The sequence below is a fragment of the Rhea pennata genome, chromosome 3, assembly GCF_028389875.1.
Source record: "Rhea pennata isolate bPtePen1 chromosome 3, bPtePen1.pri, whole genome shotgun sequence".
Taxonomy (NCBI): Eukaryota; Metazoa; Chordata; class Aves; order Rheiformes; family Rheidae; genus Rhea; species Rhea pennata.
Window position 1 is genome coordinate 47,597,615 of NC_084665.1, and position 21,084 is coordinate 47,618,698.

Below are 21,084 nucleotides of genomic sequence, written 5' to 3' on the forward strand. Positions count from 1 at the left end.
GCTAGAAGGGAAAAAAAAAATAGAGAAAAGTCAAAAGGAACAAAGCACAGTGATCAGACAGAAAGTCAGTCAGCATAGGAGTTCTTCAGTGATCTCTACAAACTTTTCCAAAGCTCCCCTCCTGGAACATGGCTTTCATCATGAATATGGCAGTGCTACTTGGAAGAGCAAGGTACTAACTCTCTCAGAGAGCTGATTTTCTAAGTATTAGCTAAAAATGAACATTAATTTTAACTTGTAAGTTTGGTACCCTCTGCACTGCTTCTACGTAATGATCCAAAGAAAGTCTATTAGTCAATGCTTGAAATTCAAGTAAGGTTTATGCACCAAGATTTTTTTTAATTAGCAGACGACTAGGTGGAAGACACCCTTCACAAGAAAGGCTTTGTTACAAAGAACATGCTTCTTCAAGGACTCCCAAGGGCTACCACTTTCAGAAACTCAAAAGGAATAAAAGTAACCATGTATGTTAACGCTGTTGAGGTTCATTCGTTATTAATCCTTCACAGTGAGGAGAGCAGCAGAGGTGCGGGGAGGAGTACAACAAAAAAACACTTCCAAATATTTAATCAAGAAGTACACTGAGAATCTGATTCTTTTACAAATAATTACTATGAATTCCTAAACAGCCAGCAATGGAGAAAAAAAAAAAAAAGGATCAAAAAAAAAGAGAAGCTTAAATTTAGCACTCAGACATGCATGCTAGCTTTACTGATGACTGAAACTCAGTATTTTAGTGGTTGGGGTCACAATAGTAAGCTGATCCTGCTTTTAAAAGATCATTTCCACTACCTTTTAGCTTTGTCATAGTTTGACCTGTAACTTTGCTTGTAGGTTCTCCCATCCAACTGAATCTTTTTAGAGATTCTAAAGTATGAGTTGTGTTCACACAAAAAGCTTATATTTTCATAGATTGCTATGACTTAGGTTTTTTTGAAATGTGAGCCCCAAAGCAGGTACAGTTCAAAGCATCTTGCATCCTAGGATGCAACAATGATAAACTGCAACATTTCTCCCAGTTTCACTACTCCTACACTACGTATTTAACTCTATACATCATACTTCATAGCTGTCAAACACGACACTGCAGTATTGCGATGTAGTTTGCTTCTTAGAAAAGAGCTGCCACCTCCTCTGCTAATGCAAATTTGAAGGCAGTTGAGAGAGTATTTCCTCCATTCAATTCTAAGAAAAATTATCACTCAAACCCAAATTCTAACATGAGAGAAGGAGAGAAATCATAGTCAAGATCAAGAAGTGACAAAATGGTTAGAGGGATACAACAGTCCAAACAATATGAACTTGGAGAACAGCCTTCCACTCACGCTTACTCTGAATGGGAAATAATTGCATCTGTCTAAAAGTAAACTTGGTAAACAGATACGCAGTTTTAGACCAAGCTATTCAGTGTAGCTATTGTGAGGACAGAAGCTTTTCTTTTTTGTAGATGTCAACACTAAGCAAATTTAGCAGGATAACTACTAGAAAAGGACACACAATGCAACATAGTATTCTCTCAGTTACTTTGTTAGACTCCATCAGACTCCTGCAGAAACTAGGTAATACAGGCAGCCTCCTATATTAATGGCAAGATTAATCTAAGACACACTTGTTCACTTGTGATGGTTCTCTGTGACAGAAAAGTAGTAAAGAGCTTTGCTTCTTTAGGTCATCTTCCTTCCCTTTTTGCCCCATAGCTTATCTTCTCCCTGTTGCTTCCTTTTCTACAACAGGATGATTTGTTAGTGAAAGAGATGAAATAATCCTGTACAAAAGAAACTAAATTTTTTAAGCAACAGAAATAGCCTATGTCATCTTGCTTCCCTTTTCTATTCGGGAACAAAAGTAGAGTGTTTGTGGGTGTGTGCCAGATATTAAGAATCTGGCCATTTTAATAGCATCAACAGTCCTTGATCCTCCAGTCAAACTCTGTCTGATATTGAACATTAGAAACAAATGCAATTGGTTCCTAGTTTGCACAACTGTTATAAGCTATGCACTGAAAAAAAAAAAGAAAAAAACAAAAACCCACCCCAGTGAACGGGGCAAACTGTTCCTTTAAACATTAAAACAGAAGATTGATTTTGTTGCTTTTGAGCCATCAACAACCATGTTTAGACTTCAAACTGTCTTCAATATGCAAAGATATTGCACATTCAAATTTGCAAACAGACAACATTAATACCTGCAAAACAGAAAGGAAAAGGAACAGAACTATGAAGTTCCAGGTGGTCAGTGAACAGCCGGAAAGCAAATTTTGAGGTGTAGCTGAAATACATTTACACAAAGTCAACAAGGTTAGAAGGGGAGAATCTTATCCTTTTCAAACAGAGGAGGGAAGGAAGTGAGCAAAGAGTTTATTCCTCATCTCCTTAATTCTCAAGGTTAGAAAACATGAAATGAGATAAAAGCATGGGCTTGGACCAAGCAACAATCTTCAGGCAATAGACTTGGCACAGTGTCATGAAAGAAGGAAAGTCAGGACTGCTTGTAATGGTCTGACCAGCAGCACAAACCTACCTCCATTTCTTGCACTTTTCTCCCAACTTCTATCTGATCTGATCAATAAAAAGACAGTATCTAAACCAAGAACGCTATCTACTACTAAAATCTAGTGTGTTTCATGTCTGAGTCGCTTGAAGAGCTGTCCTGATTGCTTACTATCTTCCTCAGAGTAAATTAGCAGAAATAACTGTGCACTGATAATCTCATAACCAAATGCCTTATAAAATCTGCATTATTTCAATAGTCTGTAAAAGGTAACAGGCATACGCAAGGATCTCCCAAATACATGTATGCTCTAGAGACAGGTGCTGAACTGCAAAATTCTTCAGCACTGGTGTCCTAAAAAAATACTGAATGGGAGCTGCTACAAATAGCCAGTCTGAACACATTTTCATTAAGTCCTCCAGAAACTGTGATCTTGTCTGTGAAGGGGAAGGAAACAACAGGGCAGGGAGGAAAGGACAGTTCTACACCTAATAAGAATTTACTGAAACTTCTGACCTCTCCCACCCTGCTAGAACAAGCTTTTTTCCTCTCTCTTTCTACCAGTGTCACTTTCTTCAGGTTTGGTATATATTCCAACACCATAAAGCCAGAAGACAAGAATTCACCTATTCTGATCACACCCACATAAGAACATTATTCCCCTGAAATTCACTTTATCATTGAGGATTTAGATATTTAAAATTGTTCTAAAGCCTGAAAGTGCTGTTAAGCTCTTGATTTTTACTATTTATCTAGTATTTAATTATTTAATGCTTAAATTCAGAATTATTAAATTTCTAGTTAGTGTCTCTCTGTGGAAGACAACCAACAGACCTCTAACTTTCTCTTTATTAAACTTGGTAGAACAACAGATTTCCCCAAAGAGTATTCACTATACAGTCTTTCCTTTTTTGGCAGAAATATTATCCTGACACCAATATTAGTAGCTTTTGGTACTTCCAGGTTAAAGAGAACACGCAGTTTGTTTGAAAAGAAAAAAGAGGAAAAAAAAAAGAAAGAAAGAAAAAAAAAAGAAAGAAAAAGCTTGTTTACACAATTAAGATACAAAAGAAGATTACAGCCACTGGGAGATTTGAGCACAAACCCAAGCGCAAAGCACAGAAAGCAAAGAAAAAGAACTAATACAGCTTCTACTATACACTGTCAGCACTCAAAGGAATAAAACACAAACATAAGTTACCTCTATTATTGGAGTTGGGTATATGAGTTAGAAGTGTGCTTCCAGAAACAGACAGAATCAGATTAACAGTTTAAAGGCTATGTAGTACTACATGTGAGGTATGTTTACTCCTCATTATATCATCTAAAAACAGAATGGCTCTTAATAACATGATAGTGGTAAGTTACTTGAACTATAATTCGCTAAGAGGCATTTGCACGTTATATTAGACATAGGCCAATGTTTTCATCAATAGAAAACAAGAATACTCCTGGCTGGAGTATCTAGGGCAGTATTCCTAACATGAACAAATTAAAACCACGTATGAAAACACACTGGTGTTCACTGGAGCAGCAGAAACACAGTTCATACCATCTATGTGCCCATTCAGCCAGTATGACTGGGACACTTCAGTAGTTCTAGCTACACTAACACCATCGCATTAACTGGCGAGTGCTGCTGTTTACTGGCAGAGCTGGGAAAAGCTGCTTTTGTTTCTTGACAAAATTCAAATTTAGGAAAAGAGAGAGAAGAGAACCGATTGTTCGGTCACTGAACTATAGGCAAAACATAGCATGCAGGCATGCAGTAACCACTGTAACTTCCAAATCCAGAAAAGCAGCCAGTCCTAACACTTCCTGCCATTTCATTCTCGTTTTCTTCACTATTTGTATAATGGCAAAAGGCCATTCAGATACAGGAAACAACTATAAAATTGTCTTAAACTGATAAGCCAGAAAAAGAAGAATAAACCATGTCACAAGACTAACAGGCTGATATCCCAGCTGCTGTAGTCTACTGCCAGTAAGAGCATGAGAACAGTCCAAATGAAAACACAGTGCAGTTGCCAGAACAGTTTTACTGGCATACTTCCAAAAATTCTCCCATTGGACTCTTCTTCCATCAGCTAATTCTAAACAAATTCAGCTCCAGAAAACCAATATGTGCAAGTACTACTTGATCACACAAAAGACACAAAAACAGAATTAACTAAACACCCTGAGAATTATTCTGATAAGATGCTGTTGTAAAAGTGTGTTTTCCAGACCGATTGTTAAATATTCCCACCGCAACACCCTTCATGACTAGAGGCACATTACTTTTACCTCCATAACAGAAAAGCGGACAAAGTCCTTAACTCACTTGGAGCTGCAGAGAGCAAACAGTATTAGTACAACTAAGTTCACATTTCCAGGCAAAAAGAAAGCTGCAATTGTTCAAATATTGTATGAGGAACAGCAGCAAACAAAGTATCATTATCTAGATAAAGGTCAGAGTCTTTAGTAAAAGCACGTATTTTGCCAAAACCAGTTTTACAGTTATCTTCATTCATGTAATAAAAAATACCCTCTACTTTCAAACCTTTCTTACCTAGGAAAATATACTAAAAAAAGAACCCAGTCACTTCTCCCTCCTAGATGTTCTGACAAAAATACATCAGTACAAGAGGAAAGTAACACAGTCATAGCTGGAGGAATTAAGGATAAATTCAAAATAAGAACACAGGATGTAACGCTCAGAACAAGAGTACTAGTAAGTGAAGAAAACCACAGAAAGTTTGAGCTGCTTTGCATACATAAATGAACGCTTAGGGTCTTCAAGGACTGCTATAATTTTGGGATGTCTATGAATCATCCAAATCCATAGAAGTTACCAGTTTAATTACAGATCATTTTGTTTAGTGCTACTAGTCACTTCTAAAGCAGGGGAAAGAAAAAGCCTAAAAAACACCACCTGCATATTAGTACATGCTCCCGCTAATATCCAATACTATTCATTCATCTTATCATTCAGCTTTCACCACAAACCATACATTAAAACTGTTTCCTTACATGATTTTACAAGTTTTCAGAAAACCTACCGAACGCAGTCATGAAGATTGTTGAAAAATCTTGAAAGCAATTTATAACTGGCAAGCAATAGGTCCTCACACAACATTGTAAAGCACTGAAAAGGAGTAACATCTGAAGAACTCCAATACCCTAAGGCTCATCTAACATCCCCCAAAGTACAAAAATAATGGTGCAACTTAGGAAAACCACAGACATTTCTATCCGCTTTTGACAAAAATAATCCTCACAGGACACACACTACGAAGAGAGTGAAAGTAAGACAATTTTACATCATTTTCCCTAGGTACTTATCCAGATCTGTCACTGGAAACTCTTCTCACTACCGGGGATACCAGCATCTTGAGAGGACACCTACAATCACAGTTATTCTGAATAAATTCCACACTATTTCCAAACTGCTGCCCACATCCAAGTTGCAGTCACCTCAGAAATAAACACTGCAATTCTAAGCAAAACTAAATAGGCATGAACCAGAGGTTTCAGAAGTCAACATCAGCCACTCTCAGGGCAGATACTAGACATGCTTCTCTGTATAGATTCACTACTTATCACATCCAAACCCATTGGATGTGATAGCCATTCTAGTCCCCTTCCCCTTCCAAAAGTGTAGCAGCCCAGGCTACATCTCACTTCAGTACTGAGGATCATAATAAGCTTGAGCTATGTTTTCTATTTGATGTATAAATTGAGTCATTATCATTCATTAAAAATCCATTCAATTAGCAAATTTTAATCTGTGCAAGCCAAATCTCTAATGTAGCTTCTTGGGATACATCTAGACAGAAAGCTTTTTGTTCTGTTTAAATGAATCACACCAGAAGACAGCCACGCAATTTCTACTGCAAGACCACCACAACCAACTTTCACACAACATACCTAAATCCCACTAGGAAGAAGCAGTTTTCATAAGACATGATATAGAAATGACTTGTTAAGACCATTCAGTCTTTTTGCACACCAGATTTGTGTCTCTAGACAGTACTACAGCAAACAGTCAAAATTCTCCCGTAACAGGTAGTGGCGTTCTCTTCACCAGGCTTTCCAATACTGCCAGACAGTGTTTGTAACAGCCCTGCTTTTCAAAAGAGAGGCTGCAGCAATGACTTTGCAAATGTACTCTTTGGAATTGTCAAAAATATGACTTTCCACACACTACATTTAAAAACAACTATTTTGGCACTTCACTAAATCAAGGTATAGACACACAATCATGGCACAATTTGACACAATTGCAGCCATTAAACAGGTAGTTTTGTAGTAACTTTAATAAAAAGCCCCCACACACTCCAAGATCGTGAATGTTCCTAAAAACAGTTTCTGGATAAGTTTCTTCCTCTTGCAAATATATATACACAAATGCATATATGAGAGAATATTAAATTTGTGCAGACTGACACTATTGTCTTGATTTTTTAGCTATTATTCCCAGGATACAAGACTTCTTAGAACAACACTAAAACGTATCATCTAGATTAGTCATTTGAGTAGGTAACTGAAAAGAATTTTTTAGCAAGCAGAGTTTTCATGGTAGATAAAGCTGGGTACTTTACATCTAACCTAAAGTGAATATCAAGTTCATCAATCTCTTGGCTATTTTTGCTAGAGAACATTGAGAAAGCACTGGGAATAACTGAACAACTGCACCTTAACCAAGAGCAATGCATCATTATTATATCTCTCACAGAACAGAGCCACTGCAGGCAAGTCTTTTGAAATTCCACCCCCTCCCCTCCGAACAATATATGCTTCTACTAGTCAGCTTACATATTTCTAAATCTTGTGATACCACCTGTTCAGTTGTCTTACCATTAAGAATCGATCTGGCTAAGTAACACCTGAACTTATCTTAACTTTCCATACCAAAAGGTTCAGGCACACTTTTTACTGTCATATTAAATACAAAGGCGCCAAGTGCAAGTCCCTCCCCTCTCACTTTTTGCATATCATTTTAAAAGCATTAAACCTAAAGAGGAAAAATAAGCATTACTACTTTCTGGGCTACAGCCAACTACTTTTACTGAAATACTTATTTCAGATCAATGCCTTTTCATTCTAACATGACTTGCAACTTTTGTGATACGCTTATTAACAGAAATCACACAAGTAAGCAAACGAAGAAACTCTAACATCAGATCTGAGGAACAACAGTATCAAATTCATTTTTAAGTAGATTCTGAAGAAGAATGTTTGAGATTGTGATCAATGAAACCTTAGCAGAGACTTTAGCTCCACTTCACTGCAAAATAAATCACAGATCACTACATTCAAGACAGACAAAGTTCATAGCAGAGACTGGTGCCTTTTCATAGTACAGAAAGGGAGGAAAAGAGTCTTTTATAGACATTTAGCAGTTTTAGAGGCATTAGAAATTGTTCTGAAGAGCATACCAAGTAACAGAACCAATCTCTAGCTTTCTTAAGGGCTCTTTACTGACATATGACAGTTACTGCTCATCACAGTTGCCACCTACAAAGAACATCAAAAGAAAGCCAGATGCTGTACTAGTGGAACTAAGAACATTCCTTAATTAAAGTTTCAAGAAAGTATCAATTAATATACCAAATATGGGTAATAACTGCTCCACATATGAAAGAATTAGTTACCAATTTAAGACAATCACAGAGCAAAACCTCATGTCAGTGACATTTCCATAGCAAAACAATAGTCTAAAATACAAAACCTGTGCCATGTTCCGAGAGCAGCCATCAGAGGGCTCTTTTGGAGAGCACACGTACCCCAACACTTGCTACAAGCAGATAACGCAGAAGACAGCGAGCAGGTTTGCTCTTTATGAATGGTCTAGCACAGTAAACATGAAGACAGCAACGCTCCACTTCAGCAGGGGAGGCATGCCACTCCACTTAACAAGAACTTTATTACGCTGTCTGGAGAACATACGCAATCCTGATTCTGTGAAACACTCAGGCAGATGAATACTGTCACCTAATAGCCTCTGTGTTTTTGGTAAGACCGCCTACAGCAGTAGGGCGATACAGACACTTCCCAGTGGTTATACAGGAACCAGTAATTATATAGGGTGGTCCACCATTCCTTGGTAGTAGCTTGCTGCCAAATCAAATGATTAATGGGAAGGAAGCTTTCTTTTTCCCTCACCGAGGTCTTAAGAAAGCCTGAGTGTATTTGAGTGATCAGACTTTTCCATTTAACTTAAGAAAAGCAAGAAAAGTCAAGCTATCTAAAAAGCTTTTATATTTCACTAAAATACACACACACACACACACACTATATATATTGTGTGTGTGTAAACACACATTTCCTGTCTAACCTTAAACCAATAGGCCAAGTAAAGCAAATTTATTTTAACAATCCAAACTAACTTCAGTCGTACTGACTATTTTCAGCAAAAAATAGCATCTGGAACCTCATACAACCAAAAAGCATTTTCTCCTCAAGTCATGACTCCTGGTGGATTTATACACAATAGCATTAGCTTAATGCCAATTCTTTCTATAATCTTTCCTCAGCTAAACTCTGTTTCAAGCAGCTCTGTTACTTAGTAAAGACAGTCTATTATTATACTTTTTGCTAATGTATGACCTCAGTAGAATCTCTAGTTACTTTTAATGCTTTTCTTGAAACAAAAGTGCCTGGATTTTATTACTTTAAAAAGTTATCTAACAATCAAATGCACGACCTTTTCAGTATGTTCTCTTTTCCCCCATGAGAGAACACAGTTATAAAGACAAGTCCAAATTACTACCTTTGATGGGCACTGCATAGCAGTTTTTCCTGATATATGAAATGCTCTAAGATTCAGAAGTTCTGTTCTTTTACCACATCATTGATGCTTTCATTTGAATTTCATAAGTGGAGTTGAAAATTAACATCTGCTCCAGGTAGTTCCTTTACATGGGTATCCTCTGTGGATGGCGTATGTATTTGAAATAGGATATTTTACTCTGTTTAAATGACAATGAAGGTAGTCTGTGCAATTAACAGAAGCACTGTTTCTACCAATATCACCTAAATAAGAACTTTAGAGATGGAAATACAGTTGGGGGAGGGGGAAGTGTTGACAACCTATGAACACAACCTATGCAAGTTGCTGTCAATTGAATAGGTCACTTCAGTTTATTTCCTTGGAAGAAAAGTAATCATTGTAACATGCAAGTTACACACAAAAAAAAGCCCCCCCAAACCTTACTTTAAAGCCATACTGGAAGTTTAAAATATGCTACATTCCAACAGGGGAAGTGAAAATTACAGTTTATAGAAAGAAAACAGATGCTGAATTTCTCACTTTCCTGATTGTTAACGGCCACAGGACATAGCAAATATACCAAGACTGCTTCATTCCCTGCAAGATTACTTGGAAAATGAACATTTGGAGTACAAGAGGTAAGCATGTACTTAGCATGCATCAATAACACGTAAATTTTTACAAAATATTTCATCCCTCAAAATGAAAGTGACCAGTTTAAAAATCTTCACTTCCACTTAGTGGGAGAAGACTACTGCAATAAGCTTTCTGTGAAAGACTTACGGGCCCGAAGGGAACAAGATTCAGTTTCCAATATGGAACTTGTACTACGCCTTTAAATTCCCAAATGTGTAAGATGAAGGATATTTTGACATGGACATTTAAGTTACTTTTATCTTCCCTCCTCTCTTCACTATTTCTTTGAAAGCTTACATGAAAGGGAAAAAGCAAAGGAGATGAGCAGCTACTCATTTCAAAACAAACAGCATAACAGAACACACCCAGATTTTAAAATTTATAAGACTTAAGATACCACCACTTTGTTACATGATAGCAAATCAGGAAACAAAACAGCTTGCTTAGTGTTTCCTTCGGTAAGTACCCAAACTACTGTGTTTCTCTGCTACCCTAATACATTCAGACAATGGAGTTCAACCCCACGTTCCTGTAAAACATGAAAATGTCTTACTACTTCCTACCAACTCATTTCTAGGATTCTCATGTATTGTCAGAACATGGCATTTCCAAAATATGAGCAACACATGGCTTCTCCACTAATTCCAAATAAAAGTCACACTTAATAACAAGTTATTACAGTCCAGTCAGTTGAACATTATCTGCTGGAACCAGACCTGGCTATACATATCAACATATCACCCAAGTTGCACACATTCAACTGCATCCTAAAGTTTTGTTTCAAATTAAATTAGCTTAAGGTACTGCATATGAAATTATTTATGTAATCATATGCAGGTGCCAAAAAGCCAGCCACAAATGCATTTTCCAGGCTGTCTGTTGGAACTACAGTTTTTAAGCAGTTTCCATGCATGAAACATTGTACGCAGCACAAACACACCCCTTCTACTCTGTAAAAGGGAATCCTTGGGAGCAGGTTTTCTAGCAGACACCACCACACTTCTGGTGCGACCTACCATCATCTTGATGAAACAGTATCAGTTATACACAAACACCCAAATAACACTGTAAAACAATGAAAGAACTGAAAGAGCAGGTGAGAAAAAAAACAGGCTTTCTATGGAAAAACATAAGAAAAGATCATCTAACTTGCAAGATTGAAGTTCTCCGTGAGATATGTTTAATGGTTTTCTTATATATAAACTAGGCTAAAGACCAAGTGATGGCTTAATTTCTTTTTAATAATCATGACTGAGATATCCCTTTAAGATTTTTACTTCATATGAAGTAATATTATACTTCTTCTAAATTAAAAAACAATTTTTCCACTAGAAAAATAGTGTTATTGTATTACTTTTCAAGCAGTATTTTGGAAGGAGGTAGAATACAAGGAGAGAATGACTGGAGTTTATTTAGAATAGATCTCAAAATGCATGACTGACAAGATGACAGAACAAGTAGGGAATGCATTGCACACTTCAGTTTGCTACTTAATTTCTTAATCCACATCTCTCAAAGGGCATCACTACAACTTTTAAACTGCTGTACTTAAGAGATCACAGTAAGCAACAACCTAAATTAACAACAGAACAACACTGAGGAGCGCAACCAGTAAATAACAATTACAACACCCATATAAGAGGAAAAGCTAGGGGGAAAGCAAGTTAATTAACCTGTTCATTAATATGAAACTATGGAAGAAGTAGGAATAAACCATTTCTCCCCTTCCCACAATCCCTTCCTGAACGGCTATAGTCCAGCTCTACTTCTCCACGTATGAAGCAAAAGTAGCTATCCAAGAGTAATAGCATCAGCAGCATCAGCACCAAAGCCAGAGATATCAATTTCTAAACTGGAGAAAGAGCAGTGGGTAGAAGAAAGCACTTATAGCTAAGAATTAGTTTCTCACTATCCCTCCGTAGCAATGGAAACCTTCCTACTGAAGCACTTCAAAAAGCAGGGGAGGAAAAGACAAGCCTAATATGACAGCAGATCTAAATAGACTGCACAGCACTTGCATATGACCATCTTTCCAGCATACCTGAACTTCAATTTTAGGAAAAAAAATAATCCACAAAGATAACTGACAGATCTACCACGTGAGACAGTCATTTTATGAAGTAACATTTTAAAGTAAGAATATACACAAACTTCAGAGGCTTTTTCACACTCTAGTAAAAGAAGGAAAGCTTTAGTATCAAAGCGATTGGTCATTTCATCTCTTCCCATTTAATAAGAACTATATGAGAGAAAGTCATCTACTAGACAGCAAAAACTGTTACCTGTTAAAAGGGGAACATCCTTTGTTATCTTCTTGCAATTTCTAGGAAGTGAATGCCCCAAAAAGGACATGTGATTATTTGACTTTTTCATCTTGGATATCTTCACCTGTCTAAAAATTGGAAATCACGTCCAATGTCACACCATCGAGGAACTGAACTTAACTTTTAAAATGGTACAATAATCTATATTCTCATTACATAGCAATTAAAAGGGATAATGTCTTCCCTAGACAAAAGACAGCAAAATAAAGATCGCTTTTAACCCTCTTCCAAAAAAAGAGTACTATTAGAAGCTCTACTGCTTTCTGAGTCTTCGAGAAATCAAAGTTAGACCCCAGAGTTTTATTTCCGTACAAAAATAGTCTAACATACCTAAGTCAAAATACGTTTCCTTTTTCCTCCCACTTAAATCTGCAAAATGAAACTTAAGCACACTAGACTTGTAGGATATGCAACTCTTGTTCTCCTTCACACTGTCATTAGGTATGCCTCATTTAACATAAACCGAAATTGTACATGGGTTTCCAAAAAGGAAAAAGAAAGAAAGTTTTGCACAATCGAAAAGAAAATAATTCCAAGATCTTGTCTTCATAGAACTTAACAAACAACTTGCTTCCTCTCCTGCTACTTCCCTAAATTGATCAAATTACTTTTAACAAATCTCATACTTGAGGCAAAGCATCCCCTTTTCCCTTTGGATGTATTCCATCTTAGATAGCTTTATGGTAAAGCCCCTACCAAAAGTTTGCTCCAAAAAACAACACAGAAGGAAAAATTAATACTGTATGCAAGGTAACAATCAGTTCCACAGGAGAAGCCTGCCTCCTTGTGGCTAAACTAATCATAAATCAAGATTTCTCCAATTCATTCTATTACACTCAGAAAACTTAGTGAGCCAAGAAAGTAATAAGCTTCTAATCTACATTTTTTGGGGGGGAGGTGGAGGGAGTGAAGTGAGGAAAAAGAAGGCCGTGTCTAATTTTAACAACCATTGGCAGAAGTTACACATTTCTAATTACTGAAATACTACTTTTAGCCTCTGTCTTTAGACAGTAAAATGTGTGGGGGAAGAGTTGCAAAGGTCAAAAAAAAAAAAAATCTTTAAATGGCAACAAAAGTGAAAGCTTGGCAGTACTCTGGCACTTAAATCCAGAAGCCTCCAAACCTTGGCTCATCAGTAGCTTAACCTAGCAGGCATCTCTTGATGCCTTAGCTTTCAACAGTAATTCATCTTTCCGCCTATAAGTCTCCTTCAGTGCTCACCCATGGGGATTTCAGTCTTGGCAATGGTGAAGCCTTTGGTGCCTTCAACAAGATGTAGACATTCTCCTGTCCTGCCCCATGGGCTCAGTTCAACATGCTGCCTTTGAGAACACCTACTAAAGCAAGTTCTCCTTCAAAAAAAGTTTCTGAATCCAATAGCTCTGCTGTGCAACAATTTAATGGTTAAAGAACTCAAAATTTGTGAGAAAACTTTTAATATACACAGACTCAAATTCACACCAGTCTTAGAAGGGGATATCATCAGAATGTTATCAGCTTGGGAGGGTATGACTAGCTTTCTAACCATCTTGTAGAAGCTGCTCCATTTTGTGCAAGTCTGAGATACCAAGCATAAACCACTTTTACTTCAGGTTAGGAGATTCACCCAAGAAAAGGAGAGAAGTTCTAATCTCCACTCCAAAGGCTATTTAGAGGAAAACAAACCGAATGAAAACAGCAGCCCACATTTTTCTACATTTTGGAACAGTTGGGCTTGAAAATTTACCTGTGTCACAGTCTGTTTTGGGAACCATTTCTCTAACCATCAAGTGAATACGACTCACTCTTTCCAATCTACAACCTAGCAATCTGGCTGGAAAAGCAGGAGTGAACTGAAACCATGGCTTTCTCACATGGACAGCCATTTTAATCAGAGGTTTACTGGGGGCGGGGGGAAGGAGAAACTAACTATATTCTGAATGAAAGGCCTAGATTCTACCCTTTTTCTTTCTTCAAAGAAAGAAAAAATTGTCATACATCAAGATGTTGTCCCATACCAATTCCAGAAGTGGAGGAAGTCATTTCTTTCTACCAATTTGGTGCCTAGGTCTAAATATAAAGCCTTGCTCCTTTATGTTTTTTTATTATTATTATTATTTACTCCTGGGGCAGCTTCTGCTTTGCGTGGTATTGAAAGCCCCATTTGCGCAGGCTAGGCTCCTGCTGCACACTGCTTAGGAAGCCTGAGCACTGCACGCAGGGCCAGAGATTCCACTACCGTTGCAAGAAGCCAAAGCACTAGGCAATGCTGCACTGCACACTGCAACATCCTAGTAACTTCAGAGATCTAATCTGAAAGGCTGACAATTGAAAAACAAAATAAATTGAGGCTTACAGCAACTCTGACACTACTCCAGTGAGAAATAAACCCACTCCTACTTTCTCTTACTCGGTGTAATCCTGGAAAACATCATATGCCTTCAACTCTACTGAAGGTAATGGGAACTGATGGTGCTCATCACTTCACAGGACTGGGTGCAGTACCAAACAAATCCAGTATGTCTGGAATACACACTAGGATGGTACATGGTGCCACCCTTACAGAAAAATACACTGTTTGTACAACCAGATCTATAATTAACATGAAAATTACTTATTCATACAGATGAAGAGCTATCATCTTCTGGTTTTCTAATTTTAAAGGCTGAACAAGGCAAATAATTCAATCCGTTAAAAGTGATATTCTGCAAGGAACTGTCTATTCATTATATTGGAGTAGTAGGAAAGTAATAAAGACTACATGAATTCATGCAGACCAAGAGATCTACCACAGCAGAGTTTCTGTACATAAGTTTAAGACAGTTTGTGCTTTTGCTTTATACCAGGGTCTAACACTAAGTTAGTAAGTCTTTTACTGAGATTTCAGAAGCTATTACATTGCATACATCTTCCCCTTCTTACATTTGCTAAACTACTCTGAGGCCCAGGATTAAATTTTACGCTTTGCCAACAAAAAATAGAATCCTAGATCACCAATCCACATATAATTGTTAATTTCCCCACTTGTTTCTTGTGATCACAGTACCTATTTTCATTCCTATTGCGGCCTTACTTTAGGCTTTCACATTTGATACCTAGCATCAAGTCTCAGCTCAGGCTTACAAAATGTGTTTTTGTTTTTTGTTTTTTTTAATTATCTTTGCCTGAACTATCCCAGTTTCCCAGACCAGTAACGTTTATCAATTTTTGAACAGACTGACAACAGATTATAAAACACCAAGACAAGGATTAGCATCACAGGTCTCTTAATAAAACCATAATAGAAAGTCTTACTAATGTCAATAATAAACAGGAGCAGGTTGTAGTAGGTTAGATGCCAGATTTGTACTATGAAAAACTAGTTTCTGTTCTATTTTATTCTTACCTGGCCTTCTAGGTGACCTTGGGCAAATCATAATCCGCACACTGCAGTTTCCCCAGAAGTAAAAATGAACTGAAACTCATTTGCAAATCTGTCTGGAAACTCCAAATGAAAAATCACTATAAGCATTAAAATATATTTCCCCATCTACAAATTTATTTGCCTTAGATAGCTTTCCTTTATCCCATTATACATCAGCAGCAGCCTAAGATTGCTTCTACTTCCTAAATACACTCTGGCGGTTCCTCAAGAAAAGCTTTAGGCTACTGCCTTAGTTTTTAATCACATGCTTGATCTATTTCCGCTACTGTATCTACTTCGAAAGACTGCAAGTTCGTATTTAATAATACAAGCTTAACGCTTACAGCAACTTTTGACATAATATATTGAAGTAAAGAGCATTCCTAAACTGCTTGGGGTGGGGGAATAAACAGGGCACAGGCAGAACACAAAAATGATTATCAATGTGCAGACTCATTCTGTAGACCCTTACTCACATAAGTGATATTATTTGCTTCAATGACTTGCCACAGGAACAGGTGATCAGTAGATTTTTTTAAAAAATAACTTGAAATACATGCCCTTCTGAGCTAAACTGGATCAAAGTAACCAACAGAAGATCTATCTTGTTATACACTCCCAGACTTTAGAGACATTACTATCTATCTCTTTTAAAAGAGAATACCATTTCTTAGCAGAAAACACTGCTTAACTATGGTGTGCTTCGTTTTCCCACTTCTGTGTTTTATTTGGGTTTTTTGAAGGAGAAAAAAAAACCCACTACAATCAGATGTTTTGCCATCGCCCCTGTTCTATAACATAAGACTTGAACAACAGTGCCCAAAAGCTCCTGACTTTGCCAGTTTACATTAATAACACCTTCAACATTCATAATTAATTTTTCTAAACAGAAAATGAAAAGATAAAGTCGCAGCTTCAAACATTATCCCACAGCAAAACTATGAATTGGCACAGATGGGAACTATGTAAGCGTACTTAACTCAGGACACTTCCACCCATTTTCCCCAATCAATGAACTAGTACAACATACGAAACCATCTCTTTTTAAAATAAAAGAAAATAAGTCACAGGGCAGAATTACACAAAATTACTCATCCTATCAATAGGCAACTTTTGAAAATTAGTAAGTGAGCCATAAAAAGAAAAGAAAAAAAAGAGAAGAGAAAGGCACACCATCCACATGGAAGGTGACAAATCCAGCTATTTCCTGGAACATTGCAAAACCCAGCTGAAACCCGAGTCTTTTCGGCACAACGACGTGAAGAAAAGAAACCGCCACACGTTTACAAAGCGCAAGGGGCGGCGTGTGTGTGGCGCGGGGGGGGGTCGCGGCACAGATCCGCGCGTGTTCCCTGGGCTGAGGAAGGAGCCCGGGCGCCGGCAGCGGCGGCCGGGGGAGCGGGGCCGAGGCGGGGCCCCGCCGCCGCCGCCGCTCCCCCCAACCCCCCTCCCCAAACTTCCCCCGGCCCGGCGGGACGTGGCTCGCCGCCGTTGGGCGAGGAGCGACGTGACGAAGCCGGGAGCGGGCTGAAGTCCACAAAGAACCCGCCTGCCTCGTGGAAACGGGCGGGAGGACACACGCCAGGGCGGCGCGGGCGGGGAGGGGGGGGTGGAGAAACGCGGGCGAGTTTCTCCCCGCCGCGAGCCGAGCCGAGCCGAGCCGCCTCCTCCCTCCCCCTCACCGCGGGCCAGGAGCTCCCCCCGCCGCCTCTGCCCCGGCGCCGGCACTGCCCCCGGCACGGCACGGCACGGCACGGCACGGCACGGCACGGGGGCGCCTCCCGCGCCCGGCGCTCACCTTCCTGCCGCCGCCGGCCAGCGCGGCGCTGCCCCCCGAGTACATGTAGTAGGCGATGCCCAGCACCCAGAGGAAGGCGAAGCAGAGCAGCAGCCGAGACCTGCGCCGCATCCTTCCCCGCCGCCGCCGAGCCACCAGGAAACGGCCAGCAGCCGCCTCCGCTCCTGCCGCCGCCGCCGCGCAGGGTCAGGGGGCAGAGGGCGAGCGCCCGCCCCCCGACCAATCCCGCGCCGCCCGGCCCCGCGCGGGGCGGGGCGGCGCGGGGCGGGGCCGCCCGCGTCGCCATGGTTGCAGCACGCCGCGCCGCCCGCCGGGGCGCCGCCCCCTAACGGCCGCGCGAGCTCGCGCCCAACGGCTGCGCGCTGCCGCCGCCGCCGCCCCGGGGCTGGAGGCGGCGGCCGCGGCGCCGGGCTCGCGGAGCTGCCGGCGGAGGCTTCTCGGGTGCCGGCGGCTCCGGGGTGGGACCTCGGGAACAACGGGCGGCCCCGGGCCCTAGGGATTTCGCGATCATTGCGCCTCCGCCAGTCTGGCCTCCGGCGGCTGGAGCGTAGCTCTGAGGGGGTGGTCGTGTCCCTGTCGGCTTGCCTCGGCCTTGGCCTCCATTGCTGCTTACAGCGCAGCTGGTTCTATACATAGCTCCACAGATGCTCCGGGCTGGCCACCGCAGGTCCTGTCCCAGTCCCTCTTCTTACACTGCCCACCCAAGAGCTCTGTATAAATAAAGAGCGCGCTGTAGAGAGGTGTTGCCTGAAGTCGCTCACAGCAGGCAGTGAGTCTGCCCTCATCAGACCTCTAGCAGGGGCCCTATACCTTGGGATGTCAGTCTATTACCTCGCCAGCAAGAAGGTTTCCTAAGGCAAATTGTCCCAGGCAGAGGTGAGAAAGCAATGTCATGCTGAACGATGTCTAGTGTCCTGTGGATGGCAGGTGTCTGCAGCTCTTTTGATAAGTCTCTGTCTTTCTCATATTATCCAACAGATTTTTCCCTGGCCTTATGGCAGACTTCAAGGTCCTGACAAACCAGCCGTACCCCTGAGGCCTGGCACCTGCTCCCCCACGTGCTGCTGGGGTCCCCCCATTACCCCGCGAAGCAGTCCCAGTTTGGCATGGTGGTCCCCACGAAGGGCCAAGGGAGCTCTAGGGATTGTCCCAAGAGCTCACCCTGATAGGGCTCCACTCCTAGCTGCTGGTCTGTTAGTTTGGAGGCATTGTGCAGCAAAATACCTTTCTTCCCTCTTGCTCAATCCCACCCTTAAAACCTCAGGGCAGATGCTCCACCACTTGTGGCTCTCACTGGCTTCACAGGTTCACTAACTTACATGTGCGCAACTGGTGTTTGATGCCCTTCTTTCACGCCACTGGGTTTCCTGTTTTTCAGCAGTAGCTGCTATCTTACCCCTTTGCATTTGCCAGAATGCAAAACTAAAAGAGAAGAGATGCGTTCACTAACAATTAAACAGCTCTACTATTTTATAGCCAGAGTATGACATTCCTGATCTTTAAAGGTTTGCTCTATCATCTCTCCATGTTTCTTCAACAGACTGTTTTATTGCCGCCCATTCTGACTGACTGCATTTCTGACTTCCTTCTGTCTATAGCAATGTCAGACTTTTGCCAGTCCTGCTGCCCTTCTGCCAGTCCATCTGCATCAAAGACTACCGAGCCTCTCTAGAAAGACTGGACTCCAAGCAGTGCTTGGATGTGCTGGGGGCCCAGCATTACACCTGGCAGAAATTAGCAGGAAAAGAAATGGTAGCCAATAGAAATGGCATTTAAAAGTCTGGCTCACCTACCTGACAGACTACTAGTCAGTCACTCTGCCGACTCTCATCAGAGAAGCTATGGCCTGAACAGGCACTGTGGCTGGGAGGTGATTCTTTCATGTTAGTGTTGGCTCTGCCTGAGCAGAAGTTGTCTGGCGTGCAAAGGTTTCAGTGAATAGCTGCATACTTTCCCACCTGCCAAAGCCCTGGTGGAGAGATGAGTATACAAATAAGTATACATTCAAGAAGTGCAAAATGGCATAAAGAGATTTTTCTTTAGTGCGAATGATTGTTTCAATAAACTGCATAATGATTCTTGGTTTTGGAGAGAGTTGAAGAAAGGCACACAATTTGTGCAAAATACAAGTTTTGGAATCAAATAACTGGCATCTCTTGAGATGAGGGATACTCAGGAGTGTGGGCTGCCAGCAGACACGTAGATGTTCTGGACCAGATTTTTTGATTTATCCAAGGTATGGTAAATGCAAGTGACCACAGATGCTGCAACAGCACTGCTTGAGCCTGTGTATAAAAAGGTACACAAGACGCACCACCACAAAGGCTGAATTTTTTTTGGCAAGATTTTTTACAGTTTGGAGTCTCAGCAGCCCAGGACTGTCAGCATGCTGATAAACCCCAGCCTCTTGAGCTCTGCTGTCAGCTAGAAGTGAGATGAAGAAGCCGCTTCCCTGACACTGGAGAGTTCTTTCACTGGGCAGATCTGCTGAGAAACATGTGCAAGAGAGACCCAGCAAGAAGATACTATTCATCACATGGTTCCACAAAGAAAACATCAAATACTTGTATGTGTAAAATGCTCAATTCTGGAGGCATAATCCCATTTAACCTTACAAATTCTGCAGGCTGCTTACTCCTTAAACACCTTACAAACCCTACAGAATCCTTTCTTGCCCCTTTCATACTCTAAAGGATCTTGAGATAGTCTTCAAAGGCCTTCCCGAAGCCTCAGGTATTTTCTATGATTTTAACAAGATACTTAGATAGATTTTTCACTTTCCAGAAAAATTAGCCAGCCATGCATGTACAGAAAATCCTTCTGTAGCTGCACACTTCACAAGTGTAACAAAAGAATCCACTGCACATGCCCAATCACAGTTTTCAAAGGTTTATAACTCAGTCAAATCAAAATTAATTTCCTCTTGAACAGGAAAAGGCATGTCTACTTAAAGAAGACTACTTCTTTGTCAGAGTTCACTTGTCAGCTTTCCGCTGATGAAGCTACAAAAATGCTCAAGAAAGGCTGGAAGAATTTTTTTACCTTGAGAAATATATTTTTTTCACCCTCCTGATATTCTGAATGGGCTGAACCAGTTTCGTTCAAGGCTTTCCAAAATACTCATTTTTGAATAGAGTCCAAATCCAGAAGAGTTCATCCTGAAATATTTATATTTCAGAGACCACAGAAAACACAGGGGTTTAGAATGGAAAATATTATACATCTTTAACTCTAGGAATAGCTGCCTGTTCAAATACAACGCACTTGCATGCACATACCTTTTGCCTCAAAAGTCCTAACATGTCTAGTCAGCAAAGAAAAACTGAAAAAAATCACTTCAATTAAAGCAAAGGATTTAAGAAAAATGTAAGACACTTTTAAATCATTTTCCAGTACATTTCAAAAGAAAATATTAGCATATTTTAAGAGCAGTATTGCAAGAATGACTCACAGAATATAAATGCTTCTGTATCAACCACAGCACTTTAAACAAAAGAGAGATCAATCATGTGAGAGTACAAACAGGGGTGAAATTTGCAGAAGGAGCCATCAAAACTTTTCCTTTGATCTGTAATGCAGACACCTAGATTCAATAGGCCAAATTCTGATCTAGTTAGCCAGGGCTAATTTCACCATATACATTTGAGAATAGGTATAAAAACTGACACAACTGAATTCTCAGTCTAATTCAGAGTGTTAG

At 40.3% G+C, this 21,084-nt stretch overlaps 1 protein-coding gene across 1 annotated transcript in view; it reads right to left on the bottom strand.

Annotated features, from left to right (window-relative positions):
• GALNT2 (polypeptide N-acetylgalactosaminyltransferase 2) overlaps positions 1-17,546 on the bottom strand; it is a 99,762-nt gene extending 82,216 nt beyond the window's left edge. Inside the window, exon 1 of the mRNA XM_062572247.1 lies at positions 17,385-17,546. Within this exon, the coding sequence (XP_062428231.1) occupies positions 17,385-17,495 (111 nt within the window). The 5' untranslated portion in view covers positions 17,496-17,546. The remainder of the gene's footprint in view (positions 1-17,384) is intronic.
• Between the last annotated feature and the right edge of the window lie 3,538 nt (positions 17,547-21,084).